Source organism: Seriola aureovittata, chromosome 1 (genome assembly GCF_021018895.1).
Source record: "Seriola aureovittata isolate HTS-2021-v1 ecotype China chromosome 1, ASM2101889v1, whole genome shotgun sequence".
NCBI lineage: Eukaryota > Metazoa > Chordata > Actinopteri > Carangiformes > Carangidae > Seriola > Seriola aureovittata.
Window position 1 is genome coordinate 14,140,767 of NC_079364.1, and position 26,714 is coordinate 14,167,480.

Consider the following 26,714-nt stretch of genomic DNA (forward strand, 5'->3'; position numbering starts at 1 on the left):
GTGCTGGAGAACTACAACAAAGGGAAAACAGCTTTGCTGTCGGCAGCCAAGATCATGGTGAGCCCCACAGAAGTGGACTTGAACCCTGAGACCATGTTCATGGATACATCAACAACTTCTCAGCAGCCGACGCCTACAGCCCACCACCGCAGGAACAGTAGTGTTCGGTTAGTACACCAGGCACCACTGTGGGTGTGTTGGAGCCTAAAAGAATATATATAAAACAATTTGTTTGATCCTCTGTAAATTCACTTTTTCCTGTAACTTAAAATACAATGGAGCAAACCTCTTCCTGAACTGTAGTGGTAATCATGGGGACATGTCTCATTTTAATAATCTAGCCAATACTAAACAGTACTACTGCTACTAACTGCTACTTTATTGTTTTCTCAAAATCATCATTTCTGTCTGTTCGTTTGGTTTAAAAAAACAAGACAAAAACCATTGTTACGGTAAGCAAAGCATGCCAATACTAATTTTGCATAATCTGCTCCCTTCTCTCATGCACGCATGCACGCTGTCTGACCACAGATCAGTTGCAACGTATGGTAGTATTCAGTTCCCCCCTCGCCCTCTCTGGTTTAGCCCCTGTCCAAAGTCGGTGTGAACTCCTGGTAGTGATGGTTGAATTATGATGTTATCTCTCTGTATTAGATGCTAATACAAGAGCATATCTGCACTAGTTTACACTCCTGGCCTGCCAGTCTCTCCTTTTCTCTATTCTTTCTTCCATCTACGTAATGTTTCACTGGTGTTGACATAGTCTGTAGAATGTAGATATGGTTTAAATACTAACACTTACCCATCTTTCCCTTCTTTAACCCTCCGTAAGTTGTTTTGACCCATTTTTCATGTCTGTCTTGTGTTTTGGATCCCCTTTCCCCTCCTTTCCCTGTCATTACTCTCCAACCCGTTCTTCTCCTCTCCTCTAGTTCATGTGCCCAGTCTGAAATATCTCTGGATGGTTTCTCTGAGTGCCCTCCTCCCCCAGTGCCTGTAGTGTTGCGTGGAGCACGGGAGCGCCTGGCAGTGGAGCTGAGGGACCGCAAAGCACCACTGGCTGTCATGGAGAGTCTCTCAGACGCCGAATCCCTCTATAGCCTGGATTCCCGACGCTCCTCAGCAGCACTAAGGGGTTCACCAATGCTGGGTAGCCTCCCGTTCCCTTTGGACGCCCCAATCCCAGAGGAGAACCCATCTCTCAGCTCTCGCACTGAATTACTGGCTGCTGACTGCCTTTGCCAGGCAACGCCAGAGCATCTGGGTGAGGTTGGGCCCTTCTTTACCCCAGTGGAATCCAGATCCACCCCGGAGTACCCCATGCGGCTATCTCCTGCCACACCTCGCTACAGTGGACACCATTCCCCAGCTCTGCTGAACCAGAGCACCTTGGCACAGCCTATCAAGCCAGAGCTTAACGCCAACCCAAAAATGCTTCCTGATGGGGATCACCAACAGATTCCTGGTGTCTACAGTCCAGGGAGCACACCTAATGCTCCGCTCAGCCCTCAAATTTGTTCTAGACCACTGGATGCAGAAAAGGAGGATTGGGAGCTGGAGACTGCCGAGAAACAGTTAAGTGCAGAGAACAGACCGGGAGCTTCTACTCCTCCACCCCAACTATCCAACGGAAACCCCAGCCAGGCGGTGCTGGAGTTCGCCCAGTACTTAGACTCTCTATTCAGACTGGACGGCAACTGCTCACCGCCTCTGGAGCTGTCTGATGGGGAGTCAGAGTCAGGCCGGGGTTCCTTTGGGCAAGGTGAGTGTCTTGGAGATGGACAGCGGTTGGATGACAAACAACTTCTGGCCAGAGCAACACTAGAGCCAAATCTAGTCCCCAAGCCCCCACGCACTTTTGCCGGATCCGCTGATCCCTCTTCGGGCATCTCTTTGTCACCCTCCTTCCCTCTCTCGTCTTCTGAGGAGCTCAACGACCTTTCCCCCGGTGAGGTTGCCCCACCAGCCATACACTCCCTACGAACATCTACCCCTTGCCACTGCCCTGAAGAGAACACACTATCATCTATGGTGTAGCGTGCTCCCAAGACTCTGATGTCCTTTGCCCTAAATTAAGAGGTGCAGTCATCCAAATTTTGAAACATATCACAGTACATGCATGCAATGGAATGCAGTCACTCATCAGAGATCCAATGACAGAACTTGACTGATCACCTCACAAACTGTTTCCATTCTTCAGGTGTCCCCTCTGAACGCTGTTTATAGCATTTTCACACTATTGCAATGACTAAGAAAAAAGATACCTCTCTCTGCATGCCAGGGGGCTGTGCTGCTTTTGGGTGAATTTAAATAACTGTAGCTTCACGATGCCATTCCAAAACGATGTTGTCTCACCCACATAGGGACGCGTCAGCATTACATCAATTCCCTGACTTAACAAAATCAAAGGGAGAATAGTTAACTGAGCAGGGATTCAAAAACTAACACTGTAGAAGAGGTTAGCATAGGCACATCATCTGGGGTTGATGTACTGTACAACTTCCTGCACCCTCAGAAGCTCCAGAAATTTTGTCCAGCTTTTATTTTTATTTTATTTTTTAAAATCAGGAATGTGAAGATGGAAATATTTGTCAATCAATAGAAGTGAGAAGACATTACGAAATGTTCCTCAGGTCTATAAAGAATTGACTTTGAGAAAGAGAGTATGTGTGTTACATTGGTGAGAATTTGTGTGTCTTAAGAATTTAGTGATTGTGACAAACTTATTACAGACGCCTATGGATGTTTTTGAGTCTTTTGTTTACTCTTTATAGTGCATGAAGACATTTTTTTTCTTTATTTTTGAAGAGAAATTGTCACTAAGCCACTTAGATTGACATTTGAATACTCTTGCACACGTCATATTGCTCAATTTAGCCCCCTTTGCCAAAAAATGTAATACATTGTATTGCCAAATGTATTTATGAGATGTAATTTTGTATATGTATATGGATATTGCTTTATTTAAACACAAGCTAAGTTCATTGTCTCCTCCCCATAGCCATACTGTTGGATCTCATGTAGACTGTTACACAGCAACACCACGGAAAAGATGTCGTCATGTTAAAACACTGCCATGGCTTTCATTTTAAAAACACAACCTCTGCACCTTGGGTTTGAACCAATAATGAACTTGCTAATAGTCCCAATCTCATAACTACTGTACCTTTCTCTTTGGAGAGCTCTTAGCAACGTGCCCAGGTCAGGGTCTGCATGCTTTATGCATTTCAGAGTAGCATGGCTGGTATATAACTAGTTTTGTCATTAAGTCACAGTAAATAAGCTCTAAACATGTCCAGACATGATCATACGTGTAATCTCAAACCTTTGAGAGGCTTTTTAAATGCCCAGGTCACCTGACAGGACCAAACTGTGTATCCTAAAAGTGTCCCAGGATATCATTTCTCTTGTTCTCAAGGTGCTCTCAGTCATCTTGGATGTCAAGGTGTTTGCTTCCCTTTAATCCGGTTCATCTCAAACATGCTTGAGGTTGGACCGAATGAGTAAATGGGCTCGGACATTATGTATGCCAATTCTAAATACTGTATGTGGTATACAATCTTCCATATAACTCTGGGTGTAACAGGTGGCTCACAATTTACATTATTTATTATTGTTAATGTTAATATCACTTTTATTGCTATATTTGATGGTATTATTATCCTTACTGCGCTTGCAACAGATTGGTTTGATGTCAGTGGTTTTTATCTCAGTTTTTGGAACAGTGTGGGGAATTTTTTAGACTTTCCCAAATGTAAGGAGTTATATATTTCAGCTTTTTTTCTGTCTGAGTGGAAAAGTATGTGACATTCTCCCATGGCATGGTGACAATATGCTCTTTTTACAAATCTTTCCTCGTGGTGAGACATGCCGTAGAGTGACAGCCTGTTCACAGTGACCTTTGGTGCAGTGCCACCATCAAGCCTGGAGTCACCATAGTGATCATCACTGTCTCTATTTGGAACAAGATTTGCTGTGGTTTCTCACATCAGACATTTCCAGCCAGTTTACAGTCTGACACTCCTCAAATCATGCTGCCAGTCCCAGTAGTCTCTCACAAGATACGCAAAGGTTGGGCCAGCGGTTTCCTACACTCACTAGCTTTGCTTGCAGGCAGTCATACACTAAACACTGCTGAAAGGAAGCACTATAATACTTTCCATCATGATGTGTACAGCACCATCTTCTATGTGTAATTATTTATGCAGATGTCTAAAAAAAAAAAAGATAAATTCCAATAGAGTCATGTAGAAAACAAATATATAATAAGGAGATAATGACTATATTAAAAGAGATCAGTATTGACATATATATATAAAAAATATTTCATTTGAAAGTTATTTATTCAGACTATTGGCAGATTTACAAATTGGTCTATATTGAAAGAAGAATAATTCAACTATGTCTTGTCCATGTTTACCTGGTTTGCTTCCCCTCCTTTCCTGCCCCACAATGAGAATGTATTTAATCCCTCCCCCTCACTGCCCTGCCTGTAATGGAATAAACTACAAACTATGAAAATATAACTATAAATTTTTGTCATATCTCTTTCAGCATGAGGTACTGGTATACTGTATAGTGTTTAAATGAGTCACCAATTTTAGTTCATCATAGTTCATTTCCGGCTTATTTTCCTCACTGCTCCAAATTTAGTTGCGTGTTTCTGTTTATCTTGCATATGTTAATAAGAGTATAGTGTGAACATCAATGTCCTCTCTGTGAAAGTGTGTAATCAAGGTTCTATTAAGTTTCTCCTAAAAGGTTCTGAATGTAACTGGCACATTTAAGCAGAGAATTATTCAGATTAACAGACTTGACTATTTGTAAAAGCGAATTGTTTTAAACTAATGACTTTTAATGCCAAGCACCCTGGATATATAAAGGATCGTACTTAGGAGGAAATTTTGCCAAATGGACCCATCCTGAAAAAGGCGGTGTGTCATCAGTTTTAGAAGTGCTGAGTGCAGATGGATTTTGAGTAAAGATGGCATGAGTTGTTCAGAGCTATATTTAAGCCCAAGTGTAGGTGCAGTGTATTGTGAGCATACAGTCTGCTTCTGTTGAGCCTTATGGAGGTGTCATGAGTCAAATGACACAGCGTGGATGGGAGGTGTCTCTGTTTGACGCACCTTGAACCTGACTCACAAAACAGAATAACTGAATAAGCTTGGTAACTGCACCGAAGAAAAACTTTAATACCAGTTAAATGTACAACATAAGCGAATATATACCAATAACTCTTTTTTTTTTTCACATTTTTTATGTAGATATTCCCCAATATGTTCTAAAGTATAATGAGAAAATACTGTTAGGAGACAGGTAGCTCAGCTGTACACAGCTGAGATACATTCCTCATTAGCTTTAGACCTAACAAGCTGCCTAAACTCTTTTATCACTATTAATTATGGCCGTATCACAAGTCTGTAATAATAACGATACTATACTGCAGAGAGTATAAAGTCAGCAGTGGGCTCACTTGAGTGTACCACCCAAGACTTTCCATTAAGATATCAAGACATCCTTGAAGACAAGATGGTTCACCTCAAAATGAATTTTTAGGTTTAGCTTCCAGATTCTTATGTGCAAAAATAACACAACATATCCAACTTTGTCAGGGATTGAACAATACATTCCTGAACTTATTTCCATTGTTGTCTCTGGTGTTTACACAGCCCAACCTCTTCGGGACAGTGTTGGGCAATATCCAGCATTAAGATATTTGAAAATAAGGCTAAAGAAAAGTATGTAATAGACAAACAATTGATAAAATCTTGTGAAAAAGGCACACAAAATAAGTAAAAGTCAGTGACATTAAAATATTAGTTGCCTTACATAGAGCAATATGTAAATATCACTAGATTAAAAAGTAGTTTATAATACCATATTAATATTTCCACATTATATTAAGGAATACTGTTAAGCAACCAACAACTGATCAGTCCCTATCACAAAAGAGAAGCTATCTGAGATGTCCAAACTATTCTCCAAACTAGAGTTACCACCTTACAATTGTATGCCTGGCCAACCAGCTAAGTTGCAGGAAATGTTGTGACAACCTCCCCTTCTGTTCCTGAGTTACAACCACGGATGTATTCAAGACCTATTTAAGAGTCTGGTAAAAAAAAAAAAAAAAAACATGTTCAGTTTACCTCCATACCACCAGAGGGAAGCAAAGTATCAACCTCCTGAGTCACAACTACGTGTCAGAAATAAAGAAGAATAACTTCCGGAAAATCACTGCAAAATTTGCGAGAGCGCTACTGTTAGCTTAAAGCTAGGTTAGCATTAACACTGGGTTCATAAGTGTAGCCTGATTTCTAACCGTAGCCATGAATTAAGAGGCAACTGTCAAACCCTGTTCCGTTCAACGTCTCGGTGGGTAAAACATATAGCTATAACTTCGGGAATTTACCCTCTCTTCCACAATTTTATAGCATTTAATGATGTCAGGCAGTGAGCTAATTTAGCATGAATGTTTACACAGCTGTGTTAGCTAACTGACTTCGTTAGCTGCAGTTAGCCATGTTAGCTTCGTAGTTAATTTAAACTAAAACAGTCTCCCACTGTTCTGACAGTTTTTTTTAATCGCGTTATGGTCAATATTATTGGCAAATAATGTATTGTCAGTATGTTATCGTTGCAATTAACTATACGTGTCGTTGACAGCAAAGGCATTCAATAAACATCATATAAACAGCTCATTTATCTTGATATGGAAATTATGCACTGCAACTTTAATATAAAAATACTGAGATTTTGGGTGACCCGTAACCTACATAGTCTTGAGTAACGTTACAGGCATCAATTGTGTGTTTTATTCTGACCTGTTAGACAAGGTAAACTACTTGTGTATGAAGTAGGGCTGCAACTAACGATTGTTTTCGTTATCGATTAATCTGTCAACTATCTCCTCGATGAACCATTTATCATCAGACCTATAAATTCGGTTTCCTATATCCTATGAGAAATAAAGGCATTGCTTTCTTACATTTGAGAACTTGAACCAGACAGAGTTTTTGTTTAAAAAACAGTTAGTTATCAAACTAGTTGCTGATTGTAACAGCTCTAGTATAAGCAGTACATGAAGCTGTCACTGATTTGATGCATGTCTTTACAGTGGCTGATTGGACAGAGAGGTGTTAGACATGTATGCCTCTGGGAAATACAGCTCACGGGGCCCTGCTCTTATCCCCCGGATGAAAACCAAGCATCGCATATACTACATCACCCTGTTCTCTGTGGTTCTGCTTGGATTAATTGCCACCGGGATGTTTCAGTTCTGGCCCCACTCCATTGAGTCCACAGCTGACTGGTCCCTTGATAAACGCAGTGTCCATGATGCACCTCTGGTCCGCCTGCCTGTCTCCAGCCCCATTCCTGAGAGGGGTGACCTCAGCTGTCGCATGCATACCTGTTTTGATGTGTACAGATGTGGCTACAATCCCAAGAACAGAATCAAGGTAACTCTCTCAAAACAACGATCACACCATTGAGCTTAGACAAACTAAGGATATCCTCCCTTCAACATTTTGCAGATTTCTTTGTTAAAATTTTAATCCGTTGTGGAAATGGTTGCTTTTGTAGGTCTACATCTACCCTCTGCAGCGGTTTGTGGATGAATTGGGGGTTCCCATCAGCAGCACTGGACTGTCTCGAGAATACAATGACCTGCTCAGTGCCATCTCTGACAGCGACTTTTACACTGATGATGTCACCAGGGCTTGTCTTTTTATTCCATCTATTGATGTGCTGAATCAGAACTCCCTGCGCATCAGAGAGACTGCCCAGGCTCTGGCAATGCTACCCAGGTAAACATTTATACTAGACCCAGTCAGTCAAACTGACAACATTAAATTTTCTGTTAAATTTTCAGTTTTATCAATCTGTCGTTCCTCCATTAATCTTGTGTGTGATTGGTAGATGGGACAAAGGGATGAATCACCTGCTTTTCAACATGTTGCCTGGAGGCCCCCCAGACTACAATACTGCCTTGGATGTGCCCAGAGACAGGTACTAATAAGTAGATATTAAAAGCCATTTTAGTATTTAAGAATGCTTCATTGTAATGTGACAGTAATCTTTGTGAAATCAAAAATGACCAATAATGGTTAATTATTCCAGTATTTTCAAATAATACAGTGGAATTAATTACATTTCCGGCTGCTTGTTGTTAACAGGCTGCATTTACATGATGGGAATGTGTAGAAAGAAACACTCATGCATTTTTGCATCAGCTGATATACTACCAGAGTCAGTTCAGACATCTACAACTTAAAAATGATGTAAGATTTAAAAGTTTTATTCCAAACACCAGACAGGAGGGAAACATGTTGTAATGATTCATGTGTTTAGGATTCCTGTCAGCAGTTCCCACTTTTAACAAAGACAAATCATTTCTTGTTTATTTATATTATGTTTCCTGGACAGATGAAATTAATATCCATGCAACAATGGATTATGCAACCTTAAGTGGCATTTACCATAAGTGTAGTCACCCCTCGAGTGTTAAGAATTATCATTTGATGACGATGAAAGAGATATTTACAAGCAATGAGGACATAAAATATTTTCAGGAGGCCTTGAGGAGACGTTTCAAATCTGGTTGTATTTAGCAAGAGCAAAGAGCTTGTGTCTTTCAAGATGCCCTGTGGGCTAGAGTGATGGTTGACTATGGAAGAGGATGGGTTTATGAACATGCAGCCTTGAGACAATGAACACTATCTTTAGCTGTAGAGAATTTCCTGAGCTCATCCAGCTGGAGTCCATTTGGCATGGAGCCTCATCATAACCAGGTGTGTGACTGACAGTGTGTTTCCATCTTATAGTCCCCTTGCCTGAGAATAGAACTGATTCAAAATTGACTCAAAATTCATTGTATCATCAAGTGGACTAACATGGGATCAATCAACCAGATCACTAAGCCTCGTTTGATACCACTTGTGTCTTACGTCATTATTGTTAGTAGCAAAGTGCTAACGGGAAGGAAAAGAACCAATAAATGAGTTTGCATTTTGAAGTATGTTCCTGTAGCTCATGTCATGTGTGGTGAAGCATTGTTACAATCCAGGTCCATTTGTTTCAGAGCACTGCTGGCTGGAGGTGGTTTTTCTACATGGACCTACAGACAAGGTTATGATGTCAGCATCCCAGTTTACAGCCCTCTTTCTGCAGATGTTGAGCTGCCTGAGAGACAGCCAGGGTGAGCACATCTCACACATTAACTCTCATTGTTTTATTTGAGTGTCACGTCATGAAATTACAGTGACTTTACTTATTTCAACAACTTCTCTACAGACTGTGCTCCAAGGGAACAAAATTATATGTGATGTTTAGAACGGTCCTCTCAATAAAATAAAATAACTTGTGGTTTATCAATACTCTTTAGGCTAATTGCTGATTAAGTAGTTATTTGATAAGAAATCAACAATGTAAAGTATGACTTGATAAGTTGCATATTTCTTGTTGTCATTCCCCAAGGCCGCGGCGCTACTTTATTCTGTCTTCCCAAACTGCCATCCACCGAGAGTACCGTGCTGAACTGGAGCGTTTGAAGGAAGAAAATGGAGAAGCACTGCTCCTCCTGGACAAATGTAGCAACCTCTCCCAGGGTGCCGCCTCTGCACGAAAACGCTGCTACAAGGGACAGGTGTATGACTACCCACAGATCCTGCAGGTGGGAAGCACAACTGCATTCAATATTATTTATTTCAACGATGAAGAATATCAAGATGTATTATTTTTGTTAAATGCACCACTTTCCTGAATTTGGCAACAAAAATCTGATCTCTTATTTTTTGGTGTCATAATTATTTTTTAGTAACTCAATAAGAAATTCCGTTCTCAAATCCTTATATTAATATCACCAACAATGGGTGCTTGTTCTAGGAAAAAAGAATGCCATATATGCGTTTGAGTAGCTTACAGGCTCATCGTTTACTGCTCAACAATGATGAGAACTTCAGTTCCTGGATCCTCGTAGTTCCTTGGCCTTTATTAAGTACTTGTGTTGGAGCAGGTACATTTTGGGAGGTTGAAATAAAAACTCAGGAACTAAAACTGGGAACTAGGATACTGTTGTCAAAATGCAGTTAAAGTTCCAAAAATGTTCTTTGGTTCTTGAATAAGTTTCTAGCAGTGGAAATGGGTCAGTTAAGCCCGGTTTTAGTTTGTTTGTCTGTACAGTGCAAAATCACATGGCCCATTAACGGTTTGTTCCCAATGTATCCCTACAGGAGTCGTCGTTCTGTGTGGTTTTGCGTGGGGCGCGATTGGGTCAGGCTGCCCTCAGTGATGTGCTGCAGGCTGGCTGTGTCCCCGTCATCCTCGCTGACTCTTACATTCTGCCATTCGCTGAAGTACTTGACTGGAAAAGGTCCGCCTAAGTCACCAAACAGTTGAAAACAAGTAAACGGTTTGACAGTTTGCCATTTTTAGTTCACTAATTTAATGTTTCTGCACAGGGCATCCGTGGTTATCCCAGAGGAAAAGCTGTCAGAGATGTACACCATCCTAAAGAGTATTCCTCACAGACAAGTTGAAGAGATGCAGAGACAGGTAACAGACACAATGTCTAACTAATCGCACAGCAAAACTTATTTTAAGGGGCCTTACATTGTTTGAGAACTCACATTGACATGGTAGTCAGGGGCGCTGCCACTGGAGTTAAAGCTCTTGCATGTCATGTCTTACATGTGCCTGTACCTTAACCAGCCAACCTGTCACATTTATAGAAGCCAAAACAAATTTTATGTGTTGTGCGACAGATAGATATTTGGATAGCACACTCACTTTTCTGAGTCTGAATTTCCGTCTTTGCTCAGTCTACATTTTAAAAAGCTTTTATAATAGTAGTTGATATTTGCTTGAGTGAATATACAGAGGACGGCTCATTCTCCCTTTCCATTTGATATCTGCATTGAGCCACAATAAACAAAAGTGAAAGCAACTATGAGAGCACCAGTTCAGCTGCTCCTCATTCTCTTGTATCAACTCTGGTCCATTTACCAATTATACTGGCCAAACAGACATTTTAGGCCAAGGGCTCAGAGACACGCTTAGGGTTGGATTACACCAGACAAGCTCAAAAACATGGCTTGCTCGTGAGGTGGTTGCATTGGTTGGAGGGGTGTCCTGCTGAGTATGGCTCACAGCTAACTTGGTATCAAAGGTCTGATATTGTTTTGTTATCCACTGGTCACAGTACTCCTCTGCCTGCCTGGATGGTGCACAGATGGATTGAATTGGTTGCAAGTTCATTCTTGTCTGAGATATTTTTCAACAGAAATCCTTTTGCTGAGTTTGGTGAAACTAATGGTGCAACGCTCTATAGGATTATTTCGTGCTATTGGTCACAGTTTTCGCCATATTATAGATTTACCTCTTGAAGATAATGGGTCCGTCCTAGAATCCTCACTTGTGGTATTTGCAAGTCATCAAATGCCTGCTTGTGTGACAAATTTACGGTAACTGCCACAGTACTCAAGTGCGTTTTAAGATTGCAAGCATATGGAAGTTCAGCAGAGCTCACCAGGACATGTTTGATTAATAAGAACATCACGTCACTCCCACAAATACAAAAAGACTACAGGGCTCAGTTGAGTAATAGTAGGAGACATAACCATAAATTTGTAATGTTAAGACATGAATAATGATATTTATGCTGATTCCAACATGTCATAAGATGAAACTTCTTCATGTCTGCTAATTTATTGCGGGTCCTGGAGCCCAGCAAAGCCTCAACATTGATTTCCTATTCACTGATATGGTTGAGCTGATGTATTTCATTAGTTTGTCCAGCAGATGGCTCAGCAGCTTTTGCTTTTATAGCGTGTCTGGTTTTGTTCCCATGTGCTCTGACTTTTGTGCTTACAAATGAAAAAATAGGCAATTCATACTTACCTCAAAGGAAATACCACATAGTGAACAACTTTTATTTAACTTTTGTTTGTTTAGTATAGTTTACTATAGTTTTGGGTTTAGGTAGTTTAGATTTCAACATAAATTATTGTTACACCTTTTTAAGAGTCAGAGGTCAGAGAGCAGGAAAAAAAAACAGCTGGCCTGAAGAAGATTAATTGATCGTTTGGGTGATTTGGTCCTCACATTGGTTTTCATTGTTGTTCATCAGTTGTCTTTCTGGGAGGTCAAGTGTCAAGGTCAAATATTGGGTTTTGGGGTTTTTTTTTCTTGACTATAGCAGAGTAACGTCTACATAATGGGCGACACTGCAGTTTCACTTCATCCTGCAGTGACAGAACATTTGTTTAACTTATGGAGCAAGTCCTATTAGAGACCAGGTCACATTGTGATAGGCTACTGTTGAGCTTCCATCAGTAGACTTGTTTAAGATTGCAGAACTGATTTTTAAATTTGAGATGATGTAATAGCATCCATTTAGGTCACATTTTAAAAGGCCACATACTAAAGAGCTGCAAAATGTTAACAGTGCTCAAGTGCTTTCTCCCAAGAGCCTTATTTGGGTCATACCCTCAAAATAGGACACATACAATACAGACCTTTATTGGATTAGCACAGTCAAGTTAATTCTGTTATTAATTAGAAGATATAAGATGTGAAGAGAGAATCATTGCCCATGATGGAGTTCAACTTACTCCTTATCCTTTCTTCTGCTATTGTCTTGATATTGAGCTTTGACCTGACAACCAGCTTCTTCTTTCAGACTAATTCTACATTTTCTTTGTTGTAGCCTCCCATACACTGTATACAGTCTATGTAGACTCTCCAGCACTTGACCAAGCAGAACAGTATGCTGGCTGCAACTGATTTGTAGAATATGTCAGTCAGTTTGCTCTTCTCTCCCTTACATGCTGTCTGCTTTTCTTCCGTCCAATCTTCTTTTTACATGCATTGTGTCAGGATGATGACAGTTCTCAGTGGTTTTTTGGTCAGTCAGATATGTAATAACAGATCCTTTATCTGAAGGGTCTAGAGTTGCAGATTTTATCTCCTTGAGCGATCAACTGAGATCTTCCACCAGATTTCTGTTCTTTCCTTATCAGAACTTCACAGCCCAAATTTGAGGGCTGGAATTTATAATGAAATCTAAAGTGTAAAGGTTGAACAGAAGTGGACACAGTGCAGTCCCATGGTGCACTGTGTTGCACTGCAGAATGTTCAGACCCTCACAAACTATGGTCTATCATTGGGGTACTCTGTAATCCAGGAAACCACGGGGCTCACTAGCACCAAGACTATGTAATCCCACATGAAACCAGCCGCTAACAGTGCTCTTCAGTCGTGGACCTCTAGGCACAAAGTCCTGCTACTTTTTATTTTAACTTTATTTTGATTTACGTGTGTGTGTGTGTGTGTGTGTGTGTGTGTGTGTGTGTGTGTGTGTGTGTGTGTGTGTGTGTGTGTGTGTGTGTGTAGAAATGTTTTGATCATCTGAACATTTCTACGCACACACGCATACACATGACTTGTTAATGATCACAGTCAGAAGTAAAGTGCTAATAAATCTCAAACAAAACAATATTGTCAGTGAGTAGCTCACATGATTGAAACAGACTTGGTTTCACTGCTGGTTTTGATTATGTCGAAAACTCTAATGATTGTCTGGTTCTGTCCACAGCTCACTGGCTGCCAATTCTGGTCTATAGGTTGAATCATCTGTCAGGCACTCGACAACTTCCAATGAGTTGAACAAAGCAATGCAGACTACTGTATTCTAAATTGCTTCTGATAATCTCTTTGACCTTTTTTATTATAACATTTTAAACAACAAAAGAGTGAAAGCTGCTGGGGAGTTCTTTAAACTAGAAGGAAATGAGAAGATAATTTGCTTTTAACCAAGCATTGCATCGCATGACTGTTAAGTTTGACTTACAGAGGGATATATTTTGGACACTCTTGCAGTTGTTTGCATTATTTATCAATATTTGCAGCAATTTTATCGTTACAATTTACATTACATATAATTTTCTTTTTATTGGTGAAATGAATTTTGGTTAGCTCATGGACTGAGACTGTTTTATTTGCTCTATTTGTTCTGCTAAACAGATAACAAAGTGTAGACTATAGGCCCAAGGCTGCAATTGGAAGATGGAGTAAAGTTTCTCTTCTTCTCTTACAATGTTGTGTCTTCTTCCCTACTCATAAAAATTCCTGCAGGCCTGGGAGCGGGTGGAGGGTGGTGGGACGGGCCCTCGGGCCAGCACAGTTTGCTTTCTGCGTCCTCCCAGTCGGAAAAGAAACTTTCATCACTGGCTGATTTATGGGCCGTTGGGATTCCCCCCTGAGATTAGAAAGTCTTTTTGGATTCCCCTCACCCCCTCTATAAAAATAAATGCTGTTTTGTGTTCTACTCCAATGCTTCATCCCATACAGAGATATGGGTGATTTAGGCAATGGTCACATGTTGTTCACGTGCCACAAAGGACTTACTTTGTTAAACATAGAATACACACATTAGCCGAAAATACATTCCGGTGCATTCCTATAGGAGGACAAGATAGACATATAGCTCACTGCTGTACACACAAACGCTCAAATCGTCACGTTTTCTAGCACGGAACTGTGGGTCATTGAGGAGCTGGTGGGGTGGATTTGGGTCAGTGTAGCATGGTGCCTCCTGGCAGGAGACAGTGTTGTTTAAAGCTTCATTAACTCTTATAGGGCTCTTTCGCCTCTGAACTGTCCCTTGAAGTTTCTTAATACTATAGGGGTCTGCAGGAGACGAGGGGGCTAGACATATATGTCATGGTCAGTCACACTACTCCAGATTGATCAGTTCATTGTAACTTGCATAAATATACAGGTTTCTTTTATTGATTTCTCTTAAAATTCCTTCCTCTCTGCATCTCAGCCATATTACAGTCAGAGTCTAAATAATCTATATGAATAAACAATTTCAGTGCACAGGTATTCTTGCTCACGCTTGCAATCTTGGCTGAAAAAAAAAAAACTATGAAGTGAATCAAGGATGAGGGCAGTTGAAGTTGAGTATTCCATCAGCCAATGTGATAACATTAAGATATGGGTTAAGAGTTCACTTTTCATTAAAGTCTGTTTTGCGCATCAGAGATCTGTTGAAATAAAACAGGCACAGGCAAAAGACATTTCAGAAGTCTTCAGAAGAACAGTTGTTGAAGAGCAAGAGGCTGGAAAGGGCTCCAGAGCTCTTTAAAGACATGGACCAGGGGGGAAAAAATCTGGATTTTACAGTTATGACTTCACACTGGTGTTACCTTCTGTCATGTACTCTCTAGGGTAAAATGAGAATAAAAAGACAGACACTGTAGCAATAGCAACATCTCAACATTTTAATGAAATCTTATTCAAGTTAAGGTGAATTATGGTAGCATGTGTAAACAAATTCATTGCCTCCAGTACAGATAAACATATAATTATTCTGTGTTACTTGATCATTAATAGTTCCACTATGGTGACTAATGCTGGAACAGGGTTTGCTTAGACCTGTATTCAGAAAGTTTTGATCTGACAAGATGGTAATTTTTTTTTGTTACATATGTTTGGTTTTTTTTTCGTTGGTCGGTGCAAATATGCAATTCTGCACCTCTGTATGGTCAACATCTGTAAAGTGAATATCTCTGAGTTGCCCATTTTTGTTTGTATGTGTATATTTCAAGGAGTTGTGTTCCATTTGTCCACAGGCACACTGGTTCTGGGAGGCCTACTTCAGCTCCATGAAGGCCATTGGATTGACAACACTCCAGATCATCAATGACCGCATTTACCCATATGCTGCACGCACATATGAGCAGTGGAACAATCCACCTGTGGTGGTATGTAACTGTGTGGACTTGATGTTGACGTGCATTTTAAAAGTATTTGTAACTAGCAGCAAGAATATTATGTTGTTATTCTGCCCTAACTTTCCATTATTGTCTTTCAGAAGTATCTGTTATTTAGCTATATCTTCACCCTAAAGGCTGTTCTCTTCCAGCATCTATAGCAGCTATATAATCTATACAGTCTGTGTGCTCTACTGTGCTGATCCGGTCAGTTGTATTCCTAGAAGTCTTTTTATTGCAGACATCTGAATGACACTCGTCCAGAATGGGGCTTTGACCGTACAGATGCTCACAGTGCCACATAAGCCTCTGCACTCTTCTGTGACTTGTAAATCAAAGCCTCTGTGGCATAGTGACGGCAGTAGATGCCTTCCCTCTTTCTGAAGCCTCACATATGCAGTGCTTCATAGTTTGGTATACACCCAGCTAGCTCTGAGGCAGCCAGTTTGTGTCAGCAGTTCTGCACTAGGAGGATGCCTCCACTGTGGTGAAAAATAAGTTCCTGCATGTCTGAGTCATTGTGTTAGTAGAGAGTGCGCTGGAAGTGAAGAATGGTGTGTGTGTTTAGCATCCCTGTGGTTGTGGGAGTTTGTGGTTGCAGACAGTTTGGCTGTGCGACCATCTCTCAGGAGTTGTTAATCAGCCTGGCCTGATCTAGAGTCTCCTCCATGCTCAGCCTGTGGGGTAGAGGCATGTGCATGTGTAGATGCATAATAGTGTCTTTGCATCTATCAAATGTCTGCAAGTATCCCAGTACTCAGTATAAGTAGGTCCTCTGAACTGCTTAGAGAGGTTGCAGTCACAATAGCACAATGTTAGTCATTTTAGTTCTGCTCAAACCTGTTCAGTCGTTCAGGATTGAGAGGTTTATGGTCAAGCAGCTGCTCAGTCTCGACCGTGGTTGCCTGTTTTCCTCTGCGCAGGTAGCTTGTTAATCAAAAGTTACACTTGACATTGCCCACTTATGTCAAAATGTTTTGCCTGAGCGTCTAGCCCCCAGTCCAATCTATCAGTATCACTCAGGTCTTAAGGTTTGTCCAGACCCAGAGGAGGTTAATTGTGTCACCGTACAGACCTTTTGGCCATTTCTGCCTGAGATGGGAGATGAAGTGTTTTCTCAATGGCTTCAGTGACTGGATGGTGAGAAGAACTTACACAGAGCACTAAATAAATCAGGCAGACATTTTTCCCCCTCTCCTCCTGTAGTTCTTTAGGCTGGTAATTGAAAGCACATTTCCCAGGATTGCTGGTGCCTTTAGAGGGGGGTTTCAGAATAAGGGACAAGCTGCTTTTTGTTTGGGATTTGTAGGTAGTGGGCATACTTGTAAAGGTTTATACATTACAAGAATTGAGGCATTTCAAACTTTCAAATTTGCCAGAGTTTAAAACATTTTGTGGTGATTGGCACCTGGGCATATGAAAATCTTATTTGATCACCATGTTGTTTAAAAGCTACAGTACAGTCAGCAGTCAGTATTTGGACATTTTTGTTTTGACTCTGTTCTCCTGCACAACTGAAAATCAGCACTTAAACCACAGAGTCATTTTCTTTGGAAATCCAGTTGGCTGAACTGGAGCCAAAATGAAAAAACAATCACTTTCTTAATACTAATGTTGCAACTTTATTGTTTGCACCATTTACCAATAAATTAACAGATTAGTTTTAATTGACCACTACTGTGCCTCTACATCTGTGTAGATTATTAATACTTCTATGTGCTGTTAAGATTGAATGTAAAAGTATAAAATGCATTTCAGTGGGAATGTTTCTACAGATAAATGGATAGGACAGACAGATAAAGGCATTTTGATTGCTCGGCAGTTCTTCATTTTATCTTGCTCTTAATCTACGTACCTTCAAGTTTCTAAAATGAATGAACGAACAACCTAAGTACTTCAAATAACCAAATAAAAGTTTTCTTTTTAAGTGTAAATACAAAGTATAAAAAACACCACTCCTTCAGATCTGTTGGTGACGTTGAGCTGTGGCTTTCTTTTCGTCTAATTTATTCCATTTGACAAATGACTTAAGTGGTTTCTGCCTGTTTATGTTTTAATGCATTTGTGCTGTGACTATGTGTTAGTTTAATTATTTCCCCCTCCGCCTGAATGACAATGTGAGAACAGCCACAAGGAAGTTTCCACTTGCCAGTAAAGTGATTTTTTTATTGGTGGAGGAGTGACTGATGTTGTGTAAAATGCAGTGTCTGTGTCTCTGTTTAACAGACTTGTGTTGATGCTGTGGAAGGAGCCACATAATCACTCTGTGGTCACCTGGGACCAGAGGAGAAACAGGGTTTATGTGGACTTCAAGAAGCCCACAGATTTACTGTGTTAGATATGCTCTCTTTGCCCTTCTCAGACTGATTGTCACTGTAACCAGTGTGGAACATTTTTTGAGCCTTTGAAGTCTATCAAGAGTGAACCCCAATGCTCCTATATTTACTAGTCTTACAGTAACACATGCTTGTAAATGAAGTATATGGGTTGTCTTTTTATTTCACTCAAGAAAACAACCTTAGAAAACAGAAAAGGAAGTTATCGTATGCATACAGACTTAGCACTAGTTGTATCGTTTTCATGTCACTCTAATCCAAGTGACAGTAACTTTTAAAGTTTTGTATTTAGTACACACATACCATCAGAAAACTCTCCTGTGGCTTCCTTCATTTAACAGTGTCACTTGATCTAAGTTGCAGTCAGTGCTGTTCCCAGGATTTACAGGCCATTATAAAGGGGAGCAATGAAAGAAAACGCTGACGATAGATGGCCACTTTTCACTACCTGGCCAACTCCACTCTTTCACTGTTCTGCACTTCCCCCATTCCTCATCTTTGTCCCATTTTATTTCACCAGCATCTCAGAGGAGTCTCACCAACAATAATAACATCACAAAAGCAGTAGATGCCATATTGTTGCCAACCTGTCGTATTTGCAATCTCCTATCCGATCTTTTGTGTTCTTTTGTCCTGCTGCTACTGTAGTGTTTACCTGGCACTGTGGCTGGAAGCTTTTGACATTCTGTGTCTCTGTTAGCCCCTGAGAGATATTACTGGGCGATTCTTGCTCCATAATAAAAACCATCATCTGGAAATTACTGCAGGTGACCTCACTGTCCTGTGAAGTATTATTATAGCACATTAAATCATGGAAAACATGACAGACAGGGCGGACACAGTAGACTTCAGACTAGCTCTACATTTGTGTTTCCATGGAAATGAAAAAGGATTAAAAAAAGATGTTTGTGGCTTAAACAGCTAATTTATTTTGTTTTGTTTTGTTTGTCTCCTGTCTTGTGTAGAAGTGGACCAGTGTGAACAGCCCTTTGTTCTTGCCACTTATCCCACCGAGGGCACCTGGCTTCACAGCAGTGGTGCTTACCTATGATCGTGTTGAGAGTCTTTTCCGAGTCATCACAGAAATCTCCAAGGTGCCTAGCTTGGCTAAGCTGCTGGTGGTGTGGAATAATCAGAACAAGAGTCCTCCTGAGGGTGAGTATAACAGATTCTATGAAAATAAGAAAGTTCATGAAGCTATCCAAGGGCTTTAGTACTCGGTAATACCCGGTTGCCAGTTATTATGCTTGAAGCTGTGGTTTGTAGTGCTGTTGAATTATTTTTGCTCCTCCCCAACTGAGCAGTTTAGCCTCAACAACCTGTAACTTCAGTTCTACTGTAATGTAATGAAACATTCAAAGTTAAGCAGGTGATTTATTATTTTGTGCCCACAAATTATTCCTCCACCCCATGACAGCTGCCAGGCTTTGTAAGATTATCAGCCAGATCCAAATAAGAGTGGCTAATATAGTAACATCACTGAAACAAACTTTCCTTTACCCTGTCTTTGTTCATGCCAGAGTGCTTGTTAAGATCCGAAGTGAATCCTCTGATGCACAACAGATGAGTGAAAATGGCACTCTCCAGAATAAATGCTGTCATGACATGCCTAATACTAGAGCCACTTCTCTCTGGCTTTCTGTTTGACAGAGAGAGAAGTGATGGCAGGACAGCTGAGTTGTTCATATAGTATTTTACTCAGCACCCTAAGCATAGGCACACATATAGTGCACTTAATGTCATTTGGTCCAAGTCGTGACAAAGCAGTACTATGTAAAACTTGTATTTTTATTATCTGTCCATTTCTCTGGTTTTTTCTGCCTTTCATTACTGCTAGTTTGTGGCACAAGACTTCCTCAGGTGTACTTGGTAAGAGATGTGTCAAAGTAAGCTCTTAGTACTTCTTATTTATTGTACCTTGTGCTCTGATTATTTGCCTTAATATGGCAATTAAGTATACAACAGTTAATCGTGCCTTATCCCAGTGATGGCTTGACTCAGACAAAGACTGTTCTTGAGCAGGAATTAAAGCAGTCCTGCTGCTGTAAGAGTTGGCTAATGTAATGAAGTAGTGAGAGGACTTTGAAGTGCTCCCTCGTGGCTGTGAGTGGCCTTTTCATTAGAGGCATCAGCGGCGCCTGGCTGGAGCTTTGTGACCCATTAGAATTAACAAGGGGCCATCGACAGGTCAGACTCATGGGGTTCAGTCCAATATGAAGGCAGATTTCTTCCTCATTCACACCAAGCCTTGATCTGTTGTGTTTACAGGCTCCTGTTTATTTTGCTTCTGTCTGTTTTTTTTTTTAAAAAGATGCTGACCAAGTAACAAAAATGTGTTTTTACGCAGTCTAGCATTATTCTGTTTTCTGTTTGTGAGTCTGAAGACTGTATTTTGTAACAGACTCAATTGACATTATGTTTATCAAATTGCCTTGACTTGCTTTCAGTGTTTGTATCTGTTCTCACAAGGGATCACTTGTACCTATACAGCAACTGAGATTGACTGGTGCACAACTACAATAAGTGCAGAACACATAAAAGCATAAAAGCCAGAGCTTATTCTTCAGAACATGTAATTCTTTTTTGTTGATTTCTGAATGCAGGTCAAGGAGTCACAGAAGAATTAGCAGTGTGTGCATTTTGACCCATGCCAAGGTGGGGGCTAAAGATAATAGCCTATAATTCCCTCACTCCTACTGTCTCTTTCCAACCTCAGAACTAAATGAAGGGCTGACAGCAACACGGACAGAGTGAAACTCTGGGCATTTAACATAGCAGTTTTTTTGACAATAGCTTTTGACAGGAGACGTGGTTAGAGGACCCGGAGCTCTTCTTATAGGCTGCCAGGCCCCAGTTACCCCATTAATGAGGGGACACATTCTGTGTGATCTGTCTGTGCCATAGTCCGTGCCATGGACACTGCCCAAGATCTTTGAAACACTCCCCTGAAAAAACATTTTGTTGGTCTGTCTCATGAAGAACCGTAGTGTGGTTAGATTTGCACGTGCTTGAGGTTAGCGTAGCGATATGAGTCAGTGAGTAAAGTTAAACTCCCAGAGCACAGTTTTCCACTGCCAGGACAGACTTCAAATATCTCTGTCAGTGGTAAATGACATCATAATTCCTCACCCATCTTCAGACACTGATACTGGCCACATTTATAATGTTGCTGAACCCCTAAAAATTTAAGAACAATTATTGTGTCCCACTCTCTCTCAATATAAATATAAATATATATATATATATATATATCAATCAATCTATATATATATATATATATATATATATATATATATATATAGATTGATTATTTCTTGGGCATTTTTCACAATTTTCTGACATTCATTAGCCAGAGTCCAAGATGGTTTACATATAGCTTATTTTGTCAAACCAACAGCCCGAAATACAAAGATAGTCAACTCACTATCATATGAGACAAATATAACTAGAAAATCTTCACATTTGAGAAGCTTGAACCAGCAGATTCTTTGCCAATTTTGCTTGAAAATTTGTTTTAAATGGTTAATCCATTATAAAAATTGTTTCCAAATAATATTGTGTTGGTGTATGAAACTAGAAATGTTGTTATTATTGTATTGTTTTCCTTCTGGCAGAGTCTCTTTGGCCAAAGATTGGTGTTCCTCTCAAAGTTGTGCGAACCAAAGAGAACAAGCTGAGTAACCGCTTCTTCCCCTACGACGAGATTGAGACAGAAGCCGTACTGGCAATTGATGATGACATCATCATGCTGACATCTGATGAGCTGCAGTTTGGCTATGAGGTGAGAAAAAGAGCCCCCATTCAGGCAGAAACCCTTAACTTTTACCATACTTTGGCAGGTATTGCAGGGAACCAATTCAAGTTGATCCCAGGATCTAAAGACATTCAGTGAGATTACAGTCTCATTCTCCACTAGTTGGGGATTTGACAGCTTGCTGAATGGGTGTGTGTTTGATGTGTGAAGAATGATGACAGGTCTAGAGCTGATGCTTTCCATGCCCACATACCTGCCTAGCCCCACTTAGCCCGGCACACTCACCTGAATCCATTTAGAAGCCATTTAATAAAATTGTGCTCAGTTTAAGGATAATTACATGGGATTACAGGCAGGGTATTGGAGCTGTCTGTCTGACTGGATGACATGGCTTCTTGCTTGCTGTAGACTAGCTGCTGGTGTCAAGCCTTGACATATTCAGCCAATCATGAGGCTACTTCTATCCAAAAATATTTTAATTTGACTGTCAGCTGCTGTTTTTTTCCAGATAAAAATGTCTTTGATATTTTGAAACCTAAGACAACATTTTTAATTACTAATTCTCTTCTAAATACCACCAAAAGATTCATCTTTTAATGTAAGACATCAGTTCTCACCTAAGATCAATTCTGCTAAAAATGTCTGACATTTTCTCGCCTGCTCCCAGGTTTGGAGGGAGTTCCCAGACAGACTGGTGGGCTACCCTGGCCGGCTGCACCTCTGGGACCATGAAATGGGGAAGTGGAAGTATGAGTCAGAGTGGACCAACGAAGTCTCCATGGTTCTGACTGGAGCCGCCTTCTATCACAAGGTGACCTGCCTGGTTGAAATTAAGTCTTTTTGGCTCTTTAGCTCTGCTTCTGTCTCCTATCACACAAGTTTTCCTTAGAGCTACTCATGAATGTTACATCTTTTGCTTTGTAATGTTGCACACAGAACCAACTTTGAAAAGAAAATTGACCCATTATATTTTGAAATCAAATAAATATGAACTTTTCAGGAAGGATTAGAGAATTTACTATAGACTCTGTTTTTGGTGTATATAGGAGTTCAAGCAGGAAGATTACAGTGATAGATGAGCAGAGTGTCATAGGTAGAGCAAGGTTATCTCACTGCTACTTAAAAGCTCACACACTCACTTAAGTTCAAAGCGAACTCTAGTACAGTTGTTCCTCCTACATACTCTTGGGTCATCCGGTTAAAGAGTGTCTGCATTATTGTACATAATAATCCTGGAAGATATCTATATGACACCTCATAATCATTTGTTGTTTTGAATCTTTTTCATTCCAGTACTTCAACTATTTGTACACATACAAGATGCCAGGGGACATCAAGAACTGGGTGGATGCTCACATGAACTGTGAAGATATCGCCATGAACTTCCTTGTGGCTAACATCACAGGCAAAGCCCCCATAAAGGTACATTCATAGGTCTGGCTACACTGACATGCGTGCTTTAAGCTTGCAGGGGGAGGCTGAAGCCTGACAGAGCGGACCACCATCTCTGGGTCTGATCAGCTCTCACCCTTCGACTTCACTGCCTCTCCCCCTCCCCATCACATTGACTATGCCCAGGTGCAGGGGCCCGAGCTAAAGCCCAGCCTTAACCTCCTTTATCTTGGTGTCACTCAATGGCACTCCCCCCTCTGAGTGTGTTTTCCCAAGCTCACCGGGGCTCACGCACACCCTGCCATCAAATCACAAGCTACACACTTCCCTACGCCTGCAACCGTGCTCCCACCTCCCACCATATCTCTAACAGGTTCCTTCAGAAAACACCCCATCCCACCCCGTCTGTCTTCCCCTCTGTGTGTCTCTCACTTTCTTTTCTCTTCCACACACACATACATTCACAGGTCCAGATTGTTGGGTGCAGGAATGTGTACATGTGAGGGAGGCTAGACAGAGGAAAGCCATACATCATCTGTTTCCAACACCACTGATGAAAATTTTTCACCACAATTTGCTTGACAAAAGTTCTTGTAAGATGTCGCAGTCTTATTAGCTTCTGTCTGGGCTGCTGAAGTTTTAGAAACAGTTAAAGTGAGCTGACATTACCGGTGTGACCTTGTTCTGTTCCTGTTTAGGTGACCCCCAGGAAAAAGTTCAAGTGCCCTGAGTGTACTGCCATTGATGGACTGTCCCTGGATCAGACACACATGGTGGAGAGGTATGCACAGTTAAATCTTATTCATATTTTATTTATTTGTTTGTGTGTGTGTTTTGGTATTATGCAGAATTTCAGTCGTAAAACATTTTAATAATTCAAAAATCAAAATGTTTTGAATATTAAAAAAACATTAAAGTCACATTTAAATTTAAATCACAGTAAAAATTTGGGGTTGTTTGTCTCCCTGTAATTTAAAGGTTAGTTTCTTTTACTTACTCAAAGGGACTCAATCAATCAAACACAACAACCTTTGCACAATGGCTTACAATTTGTGTGGAACTCAATTTAAAGCAACCTGCTCCTTTTAAAAACCCACTGTATTTATCAGTGAAATTTTATTTAAAAAGTATTACACCTTAATTATTTTCAGTCCTTTCAGTCACCTCTTTAAAATGAGATGCAATGGTTTAATTCAAGTCATATCTGTTTTTCACACAGGCGAGTTTAAATTTAAATAAACACACAAGATCAATGACTGGATAGAGCCACTACTTGCCAGTATACACAAATATAAACTTAAATGAAATATAGATATATATATAAAAAATGTATTTGAGCAAGAAGAACACCTTACAATAATTGAAAAGAAAGAAAAAGGTAAAAACTTCATCCATATCCATACACATAACATTATGAATCAGAAGCTGCTAAATAAATACATTTTTTTAGCCTGCTTTCAAAGTAAAAATGTTGTGTTTTCATCCCTAGGTCTGAGTGCATCAACAAGTTTGCATCAGTTTTTGGCACAATGCCTCTGAAGGTGGTGGAACACCGTGCAGACCCGGTGCTCTATAAAGACGACTTCCCAGAGAAGCTCAAGAGCTTCCCCAACATCGGCAGCCTCTGACCAGCCAGTACTAGATGTTTGGACCTTGTCACAGCCTCAGAACTTCAAGATCTGTCACAATCATCATCTTTTATATCAAGACGTCAAAATTCCGACTAAAGTCAGTCATACTGTCACCTCTCAGTTTAAGTCACTTCCACTTTGTTTGATTTTTAAATTGAACCTGAAACACAGAATTGTAGAGTGCTTTGAGTTAACCTCTTAAATGACAGAGGAAATCTGGGGATGGTGATGACAGTAATTTGTCTATTGGTCTTTAAGTAAAAGATATTTCCAAACGTTTACCAATACTAAAGCGTAGACTAATGTTACAGAAACTGCTCTTGGAGGGTCACCCTGTGTCTGCTGTTCGACACACTGACTGATTGGAGGCCTGTGGTTCCTCACTGTTACTGTTTTAGAGCTGGAAGCTTTGGGCTCCTGCCACTGTGGAATCAACGTATACAGTGTATATATTTGTATTTTGCAGCAGTGCTGTATAATAGTCATAATTTATGATGCTCCAACAAGGATTCTCTATTTTTCCTTCTTTTTTTTTTTTTTTCTTTCTTTTCAAAAGCTGACATGGACCAGATTATTATAGTTGCACTGTATGAAAGACAAAGTAATACATGTTTAAATTACATTATATATAGTAAATGAATCAATTACAAATCTATGTAGGCTTTATCAAATGGTTGTGAATGTGATAACACAGGGGTCTGGCTAATAGATGATGTACAGTAAATGTTTCACACACATTCTGTTTTACACAGATTGGATTGTTAGACAAAGTTATTACCATAAATATAATATTTAGAGTGAATAACTGCTGATTTAAAAAAAAAAAAAAAAAAAAGAAAAAGGTTATGCTGAGCTACTGGAACATCTTGAATTGTAATTTTATACTGCCTGAGTAAGATTTTCGTCATATTTATATATCGGAAAAGCCGTGGTGCTTATGAAGCATCCACTAAGTCATTTCATGAGTTGAGATATGTGTATGAACACTGCATCAGTATAAGTAATTATTTGTTTACCATGCATTTGGAGACATATTGTATAGTGAATAACAGACAACTCCCAAATCCCCTTTTCAAAACAGATGTGTATAAACAGTTAATGCAATGCTTTATTTTTTTATTTTTCCATTTTACCTGTTGTGTGTGTTTTATATTTTTGTCCTTTTCATCACTACTTGTCCCGACTTCAGTATTTAGGTTGTAACATTGACACAGCAGTCTTTAAGATGTTAACACGGCCTTTTGATGTTTTTATTTGCCTTTTTTATTTTCATGAGGTCAGTGAAATTGTTTTGAATTTGTTTGACAGAGTTTATGTATCTAAGTGTATATATGACTTTGTAAAACGTTATAAGTAAAGACCACACTAATTCATCTCACAGTTTTAATGGTCCCCCCCCCCCCACCCCCCCATTTACATGCGAGTCAGGTGGGAAGAGGATGAAGTCAGACGTTTTCCTTTTTCATGTCTGCTTTTACTCCAATCTGTGACCATCCAGAGCAGACCCTCCGTGACACGGCCGATCCACTGTTCCCTTCAGCCTGTCACCTGTTGTTAATATACGCTGCCTAATCCACCCTGTTCAATGTCAGCAGTTCAAAAGGGCGCAGTTCGTATTTTTGTCAACCTCAATTAGTGTGATACTCTTGCGGGTTCTGCGATCTCATTTCAGCACTCGTGTCCCTTCAAAGGCACTGAAATGCATGGGGATTTCAGAATGTGACTAGAGGGATGACACAATATTTTGGCAGGGTGGAGCAATGCAACAAGACACAGCATATTCATTATGTTTTTTTCAACGCCAGCTGACAACATAATCACAAGT

The 26,714-nt window shown here is 40.2% G+C and overlaps 2 protein-coding genes across 3 annotated transcripts in view; both read left to right on the forward strand.

Annotated features, from left to right (window-relative positions):
- Positions 1–4,526, forward strand: part of dagla (diacylglycerol lipase, alpha) — a 34,655-nt gene extending 30,129 nt beyond the window's left edge. Inside the window, exons 19-21 of one of the 2 annotated variants that reach the window (XM_056382399.1) lie at positions 1–167; positions 435–452; positions 933–4,526. In XM_056382399.1, coding sequence (XP_056238374.1) covers positions 1–167; positions 435–452; positions 933–2,037 — 1,290 coding nt within the window. In that variant the 3' untranslated portion in view covers positions 2,038–4,526. The remainder of the gene's footprint in view (positions 168–434; positions 453–932) is intronic. The other variant, XM_056383220.1, reaches the window with a different exon arrangement.
- Positions 4,527–5,826: 1,300 nt separating this feature from the next.
- Positions 5,827–26,262, forward strand: ext2 (exostosin glycosyltransferase 2). The gene is made up of 15 exons (XM_056375262.1): positions 5,827–6,375; positions 7,118–7,460; positions 7,585–7,808; positions 7,921–8,010; positions 9,083–9,199; positions 9,478–9,673; positions 10,233–10,372; positions 10,461–10,554; positions 15,636–15,767; positions 19,078–19,267; positions 21,727–21,893; positions 22,534–22,677; positions 23,160–23,288; positions 23,957–24,039; positions 24,748–26,262. Exons 2-15 carry the CDS (start codon positions 7,146–7,148, stop codon positions 24,884–24,886), a joined length of 2,160 nt encoding a protein of 719 aa, XP_056231237.1. The 5' UTR covers positions 5,827–6,375; positions 7,118–7,145; the 3' UTR covers positions 24,887–26,262.
- The last annotated feature ends 452 nt before the right edge of the window (positions 26,263–26,714 follow it).

Coding starts and splice junctions, on each gene's coding strand:
- ext2 (XM_056375262.1), top strand. CDS start 7,146: ATGTATGCCTCTGGGAAATACAGCTCACGGGGCCCTGCTCTTATCCCC. Junction 19,268..21,726: donor GAACAAGAGTCCTCCTGAGG/GTGAGTATAACA, acceptor TCCTTCTGGCAG/AGTCTCTTTGGCCAAAGATT. Junction 23,289..23,956: donor CAGGCAAAGCCCCCATAAAG/GTACATTCATAG, acceptor GTTCCTGTTTAG/GTGACCCCCAGGAAAAAGTT.